Here is a 16,614-nt window from a genome sequence, read left to right on the forward strand (position 1 = left end):
CCCCTGTCTTCCTACCAAAATGTACTACCTCACATTTATTTATGTTGATCTCCATTTTCCAATTATTTGCCCATTTTGTATGTTTATTAAAATCCTTCTGCCTTTGGTTGCCAACCTCCCCAGTATTGACTCAGTGACATCTGCAACTTTGGATATTGTGTTTTTGATTCCAAAGTCCAATATCATTAATGTAAACTGTGAACAACAGTGGTCCTTGCAATCACCCTTCTGAACACCACCACCCTCCTTCTTACACTGTGAAGCTATTCTTTATGATCTCTCTGCTTTCCCTTTTGATGCCAGCTAGCACTCCATTCTGCTACCTTTCCGTGAATCCTCATTCTCATTCATAGGCAATTCTGGGATACCCCATCAAAGGCCTTCTGCAATTCTAGATAAGTTGCATCTACTTCATTACCATTCTCTGTTGACTCTTCAAAAAATTCAGGAAGATTGGTCAAGCAGAATTTGCCTATGAAATCCATGCTGACAATTCATTTTTATACTTTTTTGCTTCAAGATATTTCTCTATTCTGTCCTTTAGTGGGTTTCCATTATTTTTCATATCATTAATGTTAATCTGACTGGTTAATAATTCTCTGGAGATCTTCTTTCCCACTTCTTAAATAAATATGTTAGCTAAATACCAGTCCTCTGGCGTAACACTTTTTATTTCTAATCAATTACTAAATATGTGTAATATCACCTCTGCTATCTTTCCCTAGGTTCCATTATAAACCATGACCCGTAATCCAACTTGACAAGAGCGTTAACCTCTTCAACTTTGATTAGTTAAGTTAATACATCCCCTATTCTAAGTACACTTATCTCATTACACTTCTCATTATCCAACGTCATGTCCACTTGTTCTACCTCCTTGAAGCAAAATAAAGAGTTAATACTTCTAAAATGTCTCTGTCATTTTCTGTGGTGTTAATCATGATTCGCTACATCATGATTCCCAACCTTTATTATTACTATTTGGTTTAATATTTCTTGATAATTTTACAGCTCGTCACTGTTATCCTAATTTTTGTTTTAGAAGGGTTCTCTCTCTTTCTATCCTCTCTTATTATACAGTCCTGGGCTATGTACTATTTTCTCACCATTAGTTGTTCTCTTATGCCTTTATTCAGCTATGGAATCTTGTTAGTGTTTAGTTTGTTCCTTCCTTTTAGCAGAATATGTTTTTTTTTCTGTTTGACTGTGTCTTAAATGTTCATCATTGTTGTTTGCCAACACTATCCTCTCAAAGTTCTACGCTCTACCTTCAAATTCAACCTCCCCTGATCTACTGGCCTGTTTTGCATCATACGTCTCTGTCATCATCTCACTTTGGTCACTGTACTTTTATGTTTCCTTACTCTCTTACCTCCTCCCGTTCATCCCCATTAGTAGACTCAATGGTCAGTCCTCCTTTGTTGTGTTTTTCTATATTAGGTTAGAAAGGAGTCCTGCAAACATTAGAAGAACTGTGTACACTATCCCCTTCACCCACCACTTCTCCTCAGGATAGTTGAAATTCCCAATGATTATTATTCTATATTTTACACTCAGTTTCCATAATTGTCTGTATATTTCTTCTCCATGTCCCTTCTACAGTTAGGGAGTCCATAGACCCAGTAGTATGATTGGTCTTTTATAATGCAGAATATGCAGAGAGCTGTGGACACAGCTCAGCACATCACAGAAACCAGTCTCCCCTCCATGGACTCTGTCTACACTTCTCCCTACTACGGCAAAGCAGCCAACATAATTAAAGACACCTCCCACCCCATACATTCTCTCTTCCCTGCCTCCCCATCGGGCAGAAGATACAAAAGCCTGAAAGAACATACCACCAGGCTCAAGAACAGCTTTCTATTCTGCTGTTATAAGACTATTGAACGATTCCTTTGTACGATAAGGTTGGATTTTTGACCTCACAATCTACCTTGTTATGGCCTTGCACCTATTGTCTGCCTGCACTGCATTTTCTTTGTAATTGTAACACTTTATTCTGCATTCCCTTATTATTATTTTCCCTTGTACTACCTCAATGCATTGAATGTGATGAAATAAAATACTTGGTACATTGCAGCTCTACAAAACTCTGGCTAGACCACACTTTCTCACTCCACACTCCAGTTCTGGTCGCCTCATTATAGGAAGGATGTGGAAGCGTTGGAAAGGGTGCAGAGGAGATTTATCAGGATGCTGCCTGGTTTAGAGAGTATGCATTATGAGAAGAGACTAAGGGAGCTAGGGCTTTACTCTTTGGAGAGAAGAAGGATGAGAGGGGATACAATAGAGGTGTACAAAATATTAAGAGGAATAGAAGACAGCCAGTTAGATAGATAGCCAAACAGATAGCTTTCCCAGGGCACCTAATGCTCAATACAAGAGGGCATGGCTTTAAAGTAATGGGTGGGAAGATCAATGGAGATATCAGAGGAAGGTTTTTTTTTACCCAGAGAATGGTTGGGGCATGGAATGTGCTGCCTGGGGTGGTGGTGGAGGCAGGTACATTGGTCAAATTCAAGAGATTACTAGATAAACATATGGAGGAATTTAAAATACAGGGATATGTGGGAGGAAGGGGTTAGATAGTCTTAGGCAAGGTTTAACGGTCAGCACAACATTGTGGGCCGAAGGGCCTGTATTGTGCTTTACTGTTCTATGGTTCCACGGTTCTATGACAATAATAAACCAATTTACCAATTATGTCCAATGATGCAGACTTTTTTTGTCTTCATTATAGCTGATTCCATTTACTTTTCTAATTCCATTTTGTTATCTTAAAAAAAGCACTGTTTTCCCACCTCCATTTATTTCCTCTACACCTTTTTCAAACATTCAGTGTTTAACTACCAGTCCTGATATCAGTTTTGGTAGTTGTTAGGGATTATTCTGGAGTTATGAAATTATGGATAGCAGATATTAATTAAAGTGAGAACCAGTTTTCAGGAAATAAAACCTGTTCGAAATTTAACTTCAACTGATACCTTAAGTCATTGAAACCTATAGTTGGGTGTGGGACTTTCCGATTGTGTCCCATTGAAACTGTGCAGGGGAAGACAATAGATGAATGTTCATGTTAATTGATGATCATTGAAAGCTCCAGGATGAGATCAGTATTAAGTGGTTACCTCCTGGATTAACACATTGTTAAAGGTACATCCCTGTTACCTTAATGCACAGTTCAGGACAGGTCTGTTTGATCACTTGATTTTGGCCAGTTGGATATTCAGGGAGCCATTGCTCAACACTGTAACAAAAGAGGTGTATTTTTGGGTGTCTGGAGTTTGTGCTCAGAAGCTCTCGGATCAGCCACCAGTATCTGAATATTCAAAGTGATTCTGCTACTAGTTGGGATGTGCTACCATTCTAACTATGTATTTCTGCAAAGTTACCTGTCAACATTCAAAATGTTAAAGATAAGTAGGTGATTATAGCCACTGAAACTGTAGTTAATCATTTAGTATTGTCCTTGTGTTCAAAAAGTATTAAAGTGTTAGGAAGGAGAACTAGATTCTCTCCCGAAGATCTGCTGTGCTGAATAAAAATCTTTTATAGCTTCAAATAGCTTCAGTTACAGCTTCCGTGTGGCTCAGTTTAGTCAGTCACAACATTTGGAGGCTCGTTTAAATATTAGGTGAGAAAACAGACCTGTCCTGAACTGCACATTAAGTGGATACACCTTTAACAATGCGTTAATACAGGAGACAGCCACTTACTGGCTTCCCTGATCTCACCCTGGAACTTTCAATGACCACCAATTAACATGAATGTTCATCTACTGTCTTCCCCTGCACAGTTTCAATGGGACACACTCAGAATGTCCCACACCCAACAATAGGTTTCAATGACCTTAAAGTACCAGCTGAAGTTAAATTGTGAAAAGGTTTTATTTCCTGAAGGCTGGTTCAAATTTTAATTAATTTGTTATCCATAATTACATAACTTCAGATTAATCCCTAACAGTAATGCCAACCATATCTAGTTCCTACATGCTTCTCTTCAGCTTCTTTGTTTAACTGTGTGGATTATTATTAAACTAAAAGCATCCCAGAAGTAGTAGAAGATTCAGGGGCAAATGTGAGGAAGAAACTTAAAACAATCACTATCAGTAGAAAAAAGGTAGCAGGCAAACTAAGTAGACTCAAGGTAGATAAGTCAAGGGTCTTAAAAGAAGTGATTGCAAAGATAGTGATCTTCCAACATACATTAGGTTCCGGGTAGGTTCCAGTTGATTGCAAAACCACCTATGTTACACCTATTCCTAAGAGGAATGCAAAAAGCAGGAAACTATAAAAATATAATTAATCTAAAACCTGTCATTGGAAAATGCTGGAACTGGATAAAGGGGAACCTGAATATGCACAGCATTCGGATTTCTAAAAGGCATTCGATAAGCTGCCACAGGACAGGTTACTACACAAGAGGTCTTAGTGTTGGCATTTGAGCATGAACAATTAATCAAATGGCAGGGCAGACTTGAGGGGCCTACTCCTGGCTCCAATTTCCTTGTGTTCTTGTTTAAACAAAATTTGATCTTTTTTTTATACATAGGTTATTGAAACTGGTTACATTCATATAATAATGACATAATTAAAATTAACACCCCATCTGTGTAGGTGAACAACATGCAAACAAATTCACTTCCAATGTGCTGCTGTAAATTGTGCAATTTTCTAAACATAATAAATTTTTGTTTTGGAAACACAAGTATTGTACAGGGAAAGCCACAAAAGAGATGAATTAGGTATTATTTTAATTTCTCCATTCTCTCACTGTACGAACAACAAAGTGGAGGCTTTGAGAGAAACATACAGGAGTTTCACAGCCACATTGGAAGCTACGTGGATGGGCCAGGAAGAAGCAACCTAGTGGATGGGCCAGGAAAAAGCAACCCACAGACTGGACGTGACCGTGGAATGAGATAAACACAGTTTGCGAAGAAGAACAGCCTTAACAATTAAACAAGTACATGCACACTGGAGTCAGTCAGTGAACAATTACGCGAACACGGCACATGCTGAGTGTCCTCAGCCCCACTCTTATGACTGTATGTGAAATGTAAAGCTAACCTTTTTCCATGACTCCACCACACTAGCTGCGTAGGCTAGGATGTAGATATACTTGTGTTTATGCTCAGGATTGATTTTGGAGCCCGGTTTGAAGAGAGATTGCATGAAAAGATCAAGGAAAGCCGGGACTCTAATCTAGAATGAGAAGGAGACAAGCACAGTTAGGTACAGACATTTCTTGTAAGATAGAACAAATTCATAACACATAAATAATCTGAGCAGAAAAGAGGAGGAATTTTACTGCCTTTCTAGCACTACTCGATTTCAAACTGGAGACAAAAAATTTTGCAGATGTTGGAATCTGGAGCAATACACAAAAATTGCTGGAGGAACTCAGCAGGTCAGGCAGCATCTATGGAGGGAAATAAACAGTCAACGTTTCGGGCCGAGACCCTTCTCTGGATGCTGCCTGACCTGCTGAGTTCCTCCAGCACTTCTTTTAATCTATTTCAAACTGGTTTGTAGAGATCTGTGTTGAAATGCAAGCCAACTCCCATTTCTTTAAACGTGACCTCCTAATTTGGCATTGAACCACACCGAGAACCAAGGTTCTAAATTTGGATTCTGGTACGTTAGAAGTAATAAAGGTAATGCAAATGTTCTCAGTTTTAAAACAGTTTAAAGAGAATGTATTCATCAGAAGTCTTGGTCGCGAATGGACTCCTGCTAGAAAATTAACATGGGAGAGGAGTCTTGGGTTGGACATGACACTCCATTCAGATAGACACTTTAAGATAAGATTTCTTTATTAGTCACATGTACGTCTTTGGAATGTGGGAGGAAACCGGAGCACCCAGAGGAAACCCACGCAGTCACGGGGAGAACGTACAAACTCCTTACAGACAGCGGCGGGAATTGAACCCAGGTCACTGGCGCTGTAATAGCATTACGCTAATCGCTATACTACCTGCTGGGCTGTCACAGGATGTTAACTCTTGCAGACGCTGCTGCCTACCATTCAACCATGTTTCATTCAGTGTTAAGAGGCAAGTAGATATTTGGGAAATTGAGGACTTGGGAGTATTTGGAGAGATTGGCTTCTTGTCTCAGTAAAACAGGTGTCCAAGAGCATTTCTTACCAGTTCTACAGGCGGTGGATCCATGCTTGTGAACATCTTGTATAAGACAGTGATATCAGCAGGGTTCAGAGCTCCTTTGGACAGCATGGCACCCAGTGCCTGACAAGCTCGGGGATAGGATGCAGCTGTGCCCAGCGCCAAGGTAATCTGACTGGCATCGTGACCTCTGTGGGAAGGTAGTACAAAGAGAATTAATTTTCCTTTATGACTCAAAAGAAAAATGCACAAAAGGCTCTGAATTTGTGTTTGGAACTTACTGAGCAGTTCAGCACAACACATAACTGTACAGAACACTGAAGCTTGCTTTGTGCTGAGTTGACAGCAGTTACACAAAGAACCTCATTATCCCAGCATTAGTGAAGTGAAAGTCAGCCAGTGCTTGCATTCTTTTTTGTTAAGATATCTTTATTAGTCACATATACATCGAAACACACAGTGAAATATATCTTTATGCATAGTGTTCTGGAGGCATCCTACAAGTGTCACCACATTTCCGGCGCCAACATAGCATGCCCACAACTTCCTAACCCGTACGTCTTTGGAATGTGGGAGGAAACCGGAGCACCCAGAGGAAAACCACGCAGACATGGGGAGAACGTACCATCTCCTTACAGACAGTGGCCGGATTTGAACCCGGGTCGCTGGCGCTGTAAAGCGTTATGCTAACTTGATCCCTATCCAGTGATCCCTGTTGAAAGTTGTGTCCATAGGGGCAATGACCTTGGACAGTACGGACCTCAGGTGGGGGAGATCCCCATGAGCAAATAACCTGCCAGCATCATCAGTGTGGATTAACATTATAAAGGAAGATTGGGTGGCTAATTGGAGATACAGAAGGGAGTCAGTACCTGTGGATCTGGCACCCAGCAACAGGTGGAGCGGGGGCGAAACATGTTTTTTTGTGGCTGAGCAACCTTCTGGTGTCACAACACTGATCGCTTGAACTTCACAGAGAATAACCAACAATAAAATTCATATCCATGAGGAAAAGGGGGAATAGATCATGACTAGAGACCGTGTGTGATGTAATACAAAATGACCAACAACCAAACAGGTTATTGCTTTGATAGAGAAAAAAATAGGCTTTACTTTTTAAACGGTAAGTGTTCAGAGGGACCCGGGTATTCATGTACACAAATCAGTAAAAAATTAACATGTAACAGTCAGCAAGGCAAACAGTAAACTGGCCTTTACTGCAGATTACCTTGGCTCTAGGCGCAGTTGGCCTTTATTGCAAGAGGATTTGAATACAACAGTAGAGATATCTTGCTCCAGTTATATAGAGCTCTGGTGAGATTGGATCTGAAACCCTACATTTGGGTCTGACCTTCCTAACTAAGGGAAGGCATACCTGCGATAACGGAGTGCAGCAAAAGTCCACAAATTGATTCCTCAGATGGCAGGTTCAGCAAAAGTGGAGACTGGGCCTATCCTCTCTTGAGGTTAGAAGAATAAAAGGCAATCTTATTGAAATGTACAAAATTCCTAAGGGGCCTGACAGAGTAGATGCAGAGTTGATGTTTCCCCTGGCTGAGATGTCTATATCTGGGAATCACACAATCAAAATAGCAGTTTGGACATTCTGAATAAAGATGAGAAGAAATTTCTTCACCCTGTGAGTAGTGAATCTTTGGAAGATTGCTGTGGGGGTTTAATTGCTGAATACATTCAAGACGCAGATTGGTGAATTTTTGTATATTAAGAGAATATATCAGACAGCGATGGGAGAATTTATAGTAGGAAATAAGGAAAGAGCAGAAAAACAAAAACAAAAAGCCAATCAGAAATACTGGAGAACCAAGGGTCTAACAAGAATGAGGATCTGAAGAAAATTAAAATTTGTATTAGTAAAAAAAATTGTACAAGATTGCAAAAGTAAGAGTTGATAAATCCCAAGGATCTGATGCTCTATATTTCAGAGTTTTAAATAGGTGATTACTGATGTAGTGGATGCTCCAATGACCATCTCCCAAAATTCTATAGATTCTGGAATTGTTCCTGTAGATGGGAGGGTAGCAAATATAGAGTCATAGAGCAATACAGCACGGATACAGGCTCCTCGGTCCAACTAGTCTATGCTAACAACAGTGTTCCCCCCCCCCCCCCCCCCCCCCCTAATCCCAATTTCTGGCAGTCGGCCCATATCCCTCTAAGCCCCGCCCCTCCATGGACCTATCCAAGGGCTTCTTAAATGATATTACTGTACCTGCCTCAACCACTTCCTCTGGCAGCTTGTTCCTTATACTTACTGCCCTCTGTGTGAAGAAGTTGCCCCTCAGGTCCTTTTTAAATCTTTCCCCTCTCACCCTAAATCTGTGGCCCCTAGTTTGAGACTCCCCTACCCTGGGGAAAAGACTGTTACCGTCCACCTTATCTATGCCTCTCATAATTTTAAACATTTCTATAAGGTTGCCCCCTTATATGACCCCATTATTTAAGAGAAGGGGGAGAGAGAACATAGGCAACTATCAACTTGTTAGCTTAACATCAGTAGTAGGGAAAATGCTGGAAACTATGATCAAGGATATAATAATAGAACACCTTGAAAAGAATAATAGGACTGAGCAGAGTCAGCATGGATTTATGGAAGGATCATGTTTGACTAATTTATTGGAGCTTGTTGAAGATCTGATCGTAGAATAGATAAAGGGAAACCAGTGATGTCATGTATTTAGACTTCAGAAGGCTGAGCAAACTAGATAAAAGCAGAACCTATGGGATGAGACAACATCCCAACTATAGTAACGTATAACCTCAAGTTCAGTAACAGCTCCGGCTTCTATCCAAACGTAGAGAATTTCCTGCTCACAAATCTAATTTGGCTAAATCAGTCAATCCTCAACAAATTAATTGAAGGTGTCTTCAACAATGCCATCAAGTGGCACTTACCAATAACCTGCTCACTAAGGCCCAGTTTGGGTTTCACCAGGATCAGATGTCTCCAGACTTCATCACAACCACAGACCAAAGAGCTGAATTCCAGAGGAGAGGCAACAGTGACTGCCCTTAACATCAGCTCTTGACTGAGTGGCATCAAGGAGCCTTGCTAAAACTGAAGTCAACAGGGCATGAAGGGGATACCATTCCAATGGTCTGAATTGTGCCTCACACAAAGGGAGATTGTTGCAGTTGTTAGGAGGTCAATCTTCCCAAATCACCACTTCAGAGTTCCTCATAGTCAAGCATCCTAGGCTTGACCATCTCTAGCTCCTTTCGCCATGACCAACTTTCCTTCAAAAGGTGATAGATGGCGACGCTCACTGATGATTGAATTATTTTCAATTCCATTTGCAACTCCTCAGTACATGAAGCAGCCCAAGCCTGCCTACAGCAAGACCTCAAGTAAGGCTATGAAGTGGTAAGTAACATCCATGTATTAAGGTGCCAGGCAATGTCCACCTCCAACAACAGAGCCTACTCTTGACATTCAATGGCATCACTACTAATGAGTTAATATCCTGGGAGATCATCAAAGACCAGAAAGTCACATGTACCAGCCATATAAATACCATGGCTATGAGGCTGGGTATCCTGCAGTGAGCAATTTAACTTCTGATGCCACAAAACCTTTTCACCATTTACAGGAGAGAAGCCAAGAGCATTGTAGAATACTCTGCACTTGCCTGTCTGCTTAACTGGCACTCCCTAAACCACTTTAAACATGCATTATTTGCACACTTGCTCACCTGTTCAGTGTACGGCACGGACAAAATGGACTGTAATTACTCACCAAGGCTACTACAACATCACTTCTTAAACCCGTGATGTCAACCACCAAGAAATACAAGGGCTTCCTGTACGTTCCCCTCCAAGTCACGCCCATCCAGACTTGGAAGTATTCTAAGATACTGTAACATTGGGTCTAGATCCTGGAACTGCCTACCCAACTGCACTGTGGGAGCACCTTCACAAGAGAGGTTGTGGCAACCTCAGAAGGGGGGCTGCAGTAGTTCAAGAGGATGGCTTACCACTACGTTCCCAACAGCAGTTAGGGGTGGGCAATAAATGCTGGTCTTCTTCGTGATGTCCACATCCCAAGAAGTGAAAAAAAAGTGCTGTGCAGTCTCTGTGCACGAGGTAATGCGAGATAATCTGTGTCCATATACTAGGTAGTGGAAGATACCAATGGATGAGGCAACGCTAGGTAACCAATGTCATGCATGAAGTAATGGAAGTTGACCATTGCATAGGCACGTGGTTATCCTAAATGCTCATGCATGTAGTAATGAAAGTGTCCATGCAGTGAACGGTTTGAGTGACATCTCAAGTTATTTCACCCGTTTCTATATTTACAGCTGCAGTGATGTCTCTGATAGGGTAAAATGGGGTGATCATGGAGATAATCTATAATGGTCAATGAGTGGATGGGAGCAGGTAGTGAGTGAGAACACTGACAAACGAATGTAGGAGTTGTGAAATGCAGAGCAGGGAAACGTGCCCAGCAGGTCAGGCTGGGAAAGTCCTCCACTCCCAGAGGGACAAAAGGAAAACAAGCTGAGTCAGTACCACAGATGGATGACTGGCGCAGATAGAAATTAAGTTTCCTGAAGTTGTGGAATTCAATATCGTGACCCCATGGTCACCCCAGTTTTACCCTGTCAGACACATCCCCCCTACCCCACCCTCCCTGCAGCTTAACAAGTTGTTGCCTTCCCAGTTCTGATGAAAGGTCCTTGATCTGAAATGTTAGCTCTGTTTCTCTTCCCACAAATGCGGCCTGACCTGATGAGTAGTTTCGGCATTTTCTGTTTTTATTGTAACAGCTGGCCGTGCACGAGGTAAGAGAAGTTCGCCAGTGCCCATTGCGAGGGGTTATGCAAAATGAACTGTGCCAACACATGAATGATTGAAGATGCCTGTGGGTGAGGTAATGATGACCAATGCACATCTAACAGTAATGGAATAGGACAAGTAGCCATGCACAAGGCAATGCAAAACAATTTGTGCTCATAGATGGAATATGAACAGTGCCCAAGCAAGAAGAAATGAATTATGACCCATGCCCACACCTGACAAGGTGAACAATGGCAATGGAAATGTATGCTCAAGCAGTGCAGGAAGAGATGGAAGAGAATTATTTTAATAAGTATACGATTGAAAATAAAGTCTTTAAATCTTACCAAAGTCCCATGGATTGATTGTATACTTACTTCTCATGTGCATATCTCTGAACTTCCTGTGCAATTCTTCGGACAGCTGCCCCCCCCTGCTCTTCCTGGGCCAACACAGACATTATGGACTGAGCATACAGGTATGTATGCTCCCCGTGACACACCATTTTCTGTGGAAATTATCAACAGCAATGTTGGTGAAAAATCCCTTAAATGTGCAGGCAACTCTCACAAGAAATGTAACAATTCTAAGGTAGCTTCTACCAAGCAGGAAGAGGAGTCCCTGTTCAGTACAAAGCAAACAGTAAAATAGCAAGAAAAGTCTATAATGTACTGAAGGGCAACCATCCTGACTATCTTGTATTTAAGGAGATTGTCCTTAGTCTTGCACTGAGAGAGACTGGTCTGTATGCTCTATGCTTATTGGGATTGTCCAGGGCAGCCCCTTGGATTGCACTGGTCATTATAATGTCTCTAATAAAGATCAAAGATTCCTTACAGTTCTTTCCATAATCTGAAATATGCAAGGAAGAGTAGCTCCTGTGGCCCTTCAAGCATGTTCAACCATTCAAATGGTTGACAAGAGTTGTGAACTGCAGAGCAGGGGAACATTTTTTACATCATCCACTTTCTCACCATGTACCCCATATCTCCCAGTTCCTATGGTGCCCCAAAATCTATCAATTTCTGTCTTGAACATACCAACTAAGCATCCATGTCCTCGAAAGAAAAAAATTCACAGTGGTCTGAGTGACACCTCAAGGTATGTCTCCCGTTGCTATATCTACAGCTTCTCAGTTTCTGCTCTTTTCAGTGATATCATGTCTTATATGTAGCCCAGACAATGTAGGATCAATCTATTCAACCTCTGCTCATAGGACAACCCTCTCATCCTAAGAGTAAATCTCATGAATTTTTGTTGCACCCACAAAATTTGTGTGTACTTCCTCAGATATGGGGAACAAAACTGTTAACTACCCATATAACTGCAGCAAGCTTTCCCACTGTTTATTCTACCGAGCTCGATTTAGAGCCTTGTCGCATTACAACTGCTGACTGTTCCCAAATACCCCCTGTGATTCTTGTACAAGAACACCTGAATCCCTCCAAATACCACCTGGTCCCCAATCTTTGAAAATATTCTTCTTGCCAAGTTAATAATTTCATACTTACCTACATAATATTCCACCTGCTGCTCTCTTAACAAGCATTTAACTGGTCAAAAAATAAACTGCTGGAGGAACTCAGCAGGTCAGGCAGCATCTGTGGAGGGAAATGGGCAGTCGACGTTTCGGGTTGAGAGCCTTCATCTGGACTGAAAGAGTAGAGGATCCTCCATCTGCCTATCACCGCTCATCGCCCGGATCCACCTATTACTTGCCACGTCTTTATAATGGCCACCTCCCATCAACTCTTTCTGGAACTCACGACCTCCCACGGGACATTCCATACAGTTGTAAGGGGCAGCTTATGTTTTAGGAGGTTTACAGGAGATGCAGTGTTGGGAGAGTATCAAAACCTTTACAAATAACAATCAGGCCTTTGAGAGCCTAATGAAAGAGTATGTTTGCCGTGGGATTAAGAGAGAATTGAGATACTAAAGGCCGGTGACTGTTGGCACACAGAGCTGCGGGATTCAGATATTCTTGTACAAGAATCACAGGAGGTACTTGGGAACAGTCGGCTGCCCCGGAGGAGGGGAGAAATAGGAAGCCACTAAGATATATATGTTATTTATTTACTTACTATTACAGCACAGAATGAGGCCATTCAACCCATTGGGCTCATGCTGCCTCTGAGGGAGCAATCCCATCAGTTCCATTCCCTCTCCCTTATATCCCAGTATCCCTGCACTTTATCCTCCCTCACATGCCCATTAACTCCCATTTGGTTATTTTACTATCTACTTATAATAAAAGGTAATTTACAATGGCCAATTAACCTTTGGAGCCAATTAACTGAATCCTTGGGGTGTGGGAGAAAAGCGCAGCGTCCGGTCAAAACCCACTCGGTCACAGGGAATGTGCAAACTCCACCACAGCAGCTGAGGGTCAGGATCAAACCTGGGTCCCTGTGAGATGTGAGACTGCAACACATGCCAGAATGCCCATTATAGTTTTAAATATCCTTCATCCAACACTGAACTTTCCATATGGTTCCTCTGGGATAAACTACCTACTCTAAATGCCCTTTTAACACACTGAAGTTAGCTCTTATCTTTGAAGTAATGATCGCTCTCCTCCACATGCTTCCCCAGAGAGACATCCTCTACTCAGTGAATGTCCTACAACGTCAATCAAGAGGTCCGGAACATTCTCTAACTAATATATACGTATGCTAAAAGAAGTGCAGTCTTCATTTCAGCAATGGTTTGCTATGATAAACATAAAAATAAATTTTTTTTTAGACCACTTTACTCTTTAATAGAGGGTACAGGGTACATACATATCTTTTTGTAGATACTGTCCAAAAATATTTTTACTTGTAAGCATTTAGATCTTAAGTTCTGGGAAGCATTTTCTTTTAAATCAAGGAAAATCGTAGTAACTCCACTATTTAGTCACATCAATTTTTGTTCATATGAACTGGGATAACTTCTCAGATTTAAATTGATTTTGCAAATTGTAAATAGACATTGGTATTTGTTAAATATGCCTGAAAGCTAATCATCTGCCTACACATAGCTGTATTAAATTACAAACAGCAACGCACAACATGGAGTCCTGTAGTCACAGGACTGCAATCTAAAATACATGTTTAGAACCGTAAAACCAGGACAAGCTGCAAAATTACTAGAATCTAAGAAACCAAACAACCTAGTTAGTCAGAGTACAATGGCAATGTCCTTTCTGCCCTTTAGTAATACTCCTGTGTCAGGGAAAGCGAGGGTGTTGGGAGACTCAATGACGTGGGGTTAGATAATCAGCACCAGTCAGATACCGGATACTGGCAAAAGGGGTCCTCAGGGCACAAACGTGACTCTCCATGGAAATGAAGATAGCAGGGGAGGAGGGGAACCCATGAGTAGATCCCAAAAATAGAGGTTTCTTCATTTCCAAAGGGAGCTGAAAGGGATTTGGAAAGGGCAGTCCAGTCCCTGATAGATCAAGGGCTGCTGAAACCATAGTAACCCACGTCAGTTCACCAGTCAGGCTAGTAAAGAAGTCAGATGGGTCATGGAGAATGATGATATATTGTATACACCACTGGGACAGGGCCAGCTGAATACAGCATGCAGCCCAGCTACCATAGCGAGTTATATAGTTCCACATCAATCAGATGGAAATGATAAAATCCAAGAAAAGACTGCAGGGACCAGTCATGAGTCTGATTGGCTGAACACGGCCTATTGTGTGGAACAGCAAGGAACGACTTGCAGAGGACGACTTCAAACTCTGAAGGGGAGGAGAAGCCCAATACAAGGCCAGAACAACCACCAACCCTGGGGCAAACAGTTGTAATTTCTCAGAAGAGCTACTGACTGAGTGTAAAGCTGCTCTGACCTGACCTGTATGTCAGTGAAGTAGCCCAAGCACCAGATAAATGTGAATTTATCACAGGGCCCCAGGTTTTGTCCTTGTGTCTTTCCTTGGGTCACTTGGTATGGGATGATGTTTGTGACACCAGGAGAACTGCCTGAGAAGGAGAACCGTGGAGGAGGATATGATGAGGTGGAAGTTATGGAACATTATGGGAAAAGTGGGGGGGGGGGTCAGCTTCTCTAAGCACGATTCACAATGATCGTTTAACCAGCTACTCCAGTTGCTTCAACACTCCTACAGTGGTGTAAACAGTTACACAAAATAATGGTTTGTTGGGAACAAATGAAAAAAGACCTGCAGGAAGGTCAAGTAACTGATGAGAGAGCAGGATGCTCCACCAGATTATGTACTGAAGTGAATGGGATGGAAGGTATTATCAGATCGGAGAGTGTTTCTCTGCCCTGATAACATGGTGGAGCACAATAAACCAGAGTGTGAGTTTAATGGCAGTAACTATAGGGCAGCACTTCCTTGTGGGATTGGCCCTGAGAGGAAAGTGTGACCACCTGACTTTGGGAATAACAGTACAGGAACTGACCTGCCCTGGGAGTCTTTTTTCCTGGAGCCCAGTCCAACTTTGGCTTGGAGCACGAGCTTTAAATTTTCACAAGAGGATATTGGCATGAATATTGAAATTCACCCGTACATTGCAATCTTCTCATTCATTCTGTCTGTGGCACAACATCTTATTACGTGCAAGTTGATTGTAGAGGAAACAGAGATGGCATAGACTGGCCAAGCCTATTGCCACAACAAGTGCTAAAGACCTATGGGAAAGGCCTGCTCTAGCCCAAGGTAGAAAGTTGAATAAACAAGGTATTGGCTCAGCAAGAACAGTGAAAATGGGGGAAATTTACTGAGTTCTTGCAAAGTCACGATATCAGTCAACTGAAGGTAGAATCTGGTAGTCATATCTGCAGACTGGCTAACAATATCTATCTTAGTAGTGTCAGGTAGCTCTAGAGGAGATAGCTTGTGATCCATAAGCTGGGAATTTAACCAGAAGATCAGTATCCCAGCACGTCTTGAGGCAAACACACCCTCTGAGAATGTACACATTGTGGCATCAAAGTGCCTGTGTTGGAGTTACAGAAAGAGAAAGAGGGAGAGAGAGAGGGAGGGAGAGAGGGGGAGGGGGACATTTGACCTCCTGTGGGAGGAGGAACGTGAAAGGCAAGTGTGAGATCAAAGGCGAAGCTGCAATTACGCTTGCTTATGGTAAATTCCAATGAGCACGTCTATGCAATTGTACTGAAGCAAACCTGATATCAACAGGTGGAAGGGAGTGCAAACCTGGAGACTGGGAAAAAGAAAAAGTGGGCTTTTCATAAATAAACTGCTTTGCACCAACATCCCAAAGAACTCAGCGATAACCCCTTTACTACTCCAAAATGAATAGAAAAGACACTCACTGCAAATTCAGGCAGGTTTTTCTCCAAATGTTCTTCACCTCCATCAACAAGCGTGGCAAGAGAGGTGCGGAGAACACGGGAGAAGACTTCTAGCTGCTGACAGGCTGTTGACACACTGGTTATTTCACCCTGGTATCCAGCATCTGAAATCAGCTGTGGTGAGACAAAAAGATCAGCAGAAAATGATGAGTGAATTTACAAGGCATCAGGAGGCAACTAGGGACCTCCTGGACAAGTGTATAAAAAGAAACTGACTTTTTTCTCCATTAGACTGATTTTGATTTAGCCAGTTTTGGTTATTATTATACTTAATATTTGTCCAACATTGTTACAGATGGTTCATCCCCACATTCAAAGGGTTTCACTGGTATGATGGGCATTCTCTTGCTCCTGGAAGATGG

The 16,614-nt window shown here is 41.9% G+C and overlaps 1 protein-coding gene across 1 annotated transcript in view; it reads right to left on the reverse strand.

Moving 5' to 3' along the window:
• nelfcd (negative elongation factor complex member C/D) overlaps nt 1-16,614 on the reverse strand; it is a 67,222-nt gene that overhangs the window by 22,070 nt on the left and 28,538 nt on the right. The window contains 4 exon segments of the mRNA XM_052031156.1: nt 5,070-5,204; nt 6,149-6,314; nt 11,299-11,429; nt 16,214-16,366. Coding sequence (XP_051887116.1) covers nt 5,070-5,204; nt 6,149-6,314; nt 11,299-11,429; nt 16,214-16,366 — 585 coding nt within the window.

The sequence above is a fragment of the Pristis pectinata genome, chromosome 16, assembly GCF_009764475.1.
Source record: "Pristis pectinata isolate sPriPec2 chromosome 16, sPriPec2.1.pri, whole genome shotgun sequence".
Lineage (NCBI taxonomy): Eukaryota > Metazoa > Chordata > Chondrichthyes > Rhinopristiformes > Pristidae > Pristis > Pristis pectinata.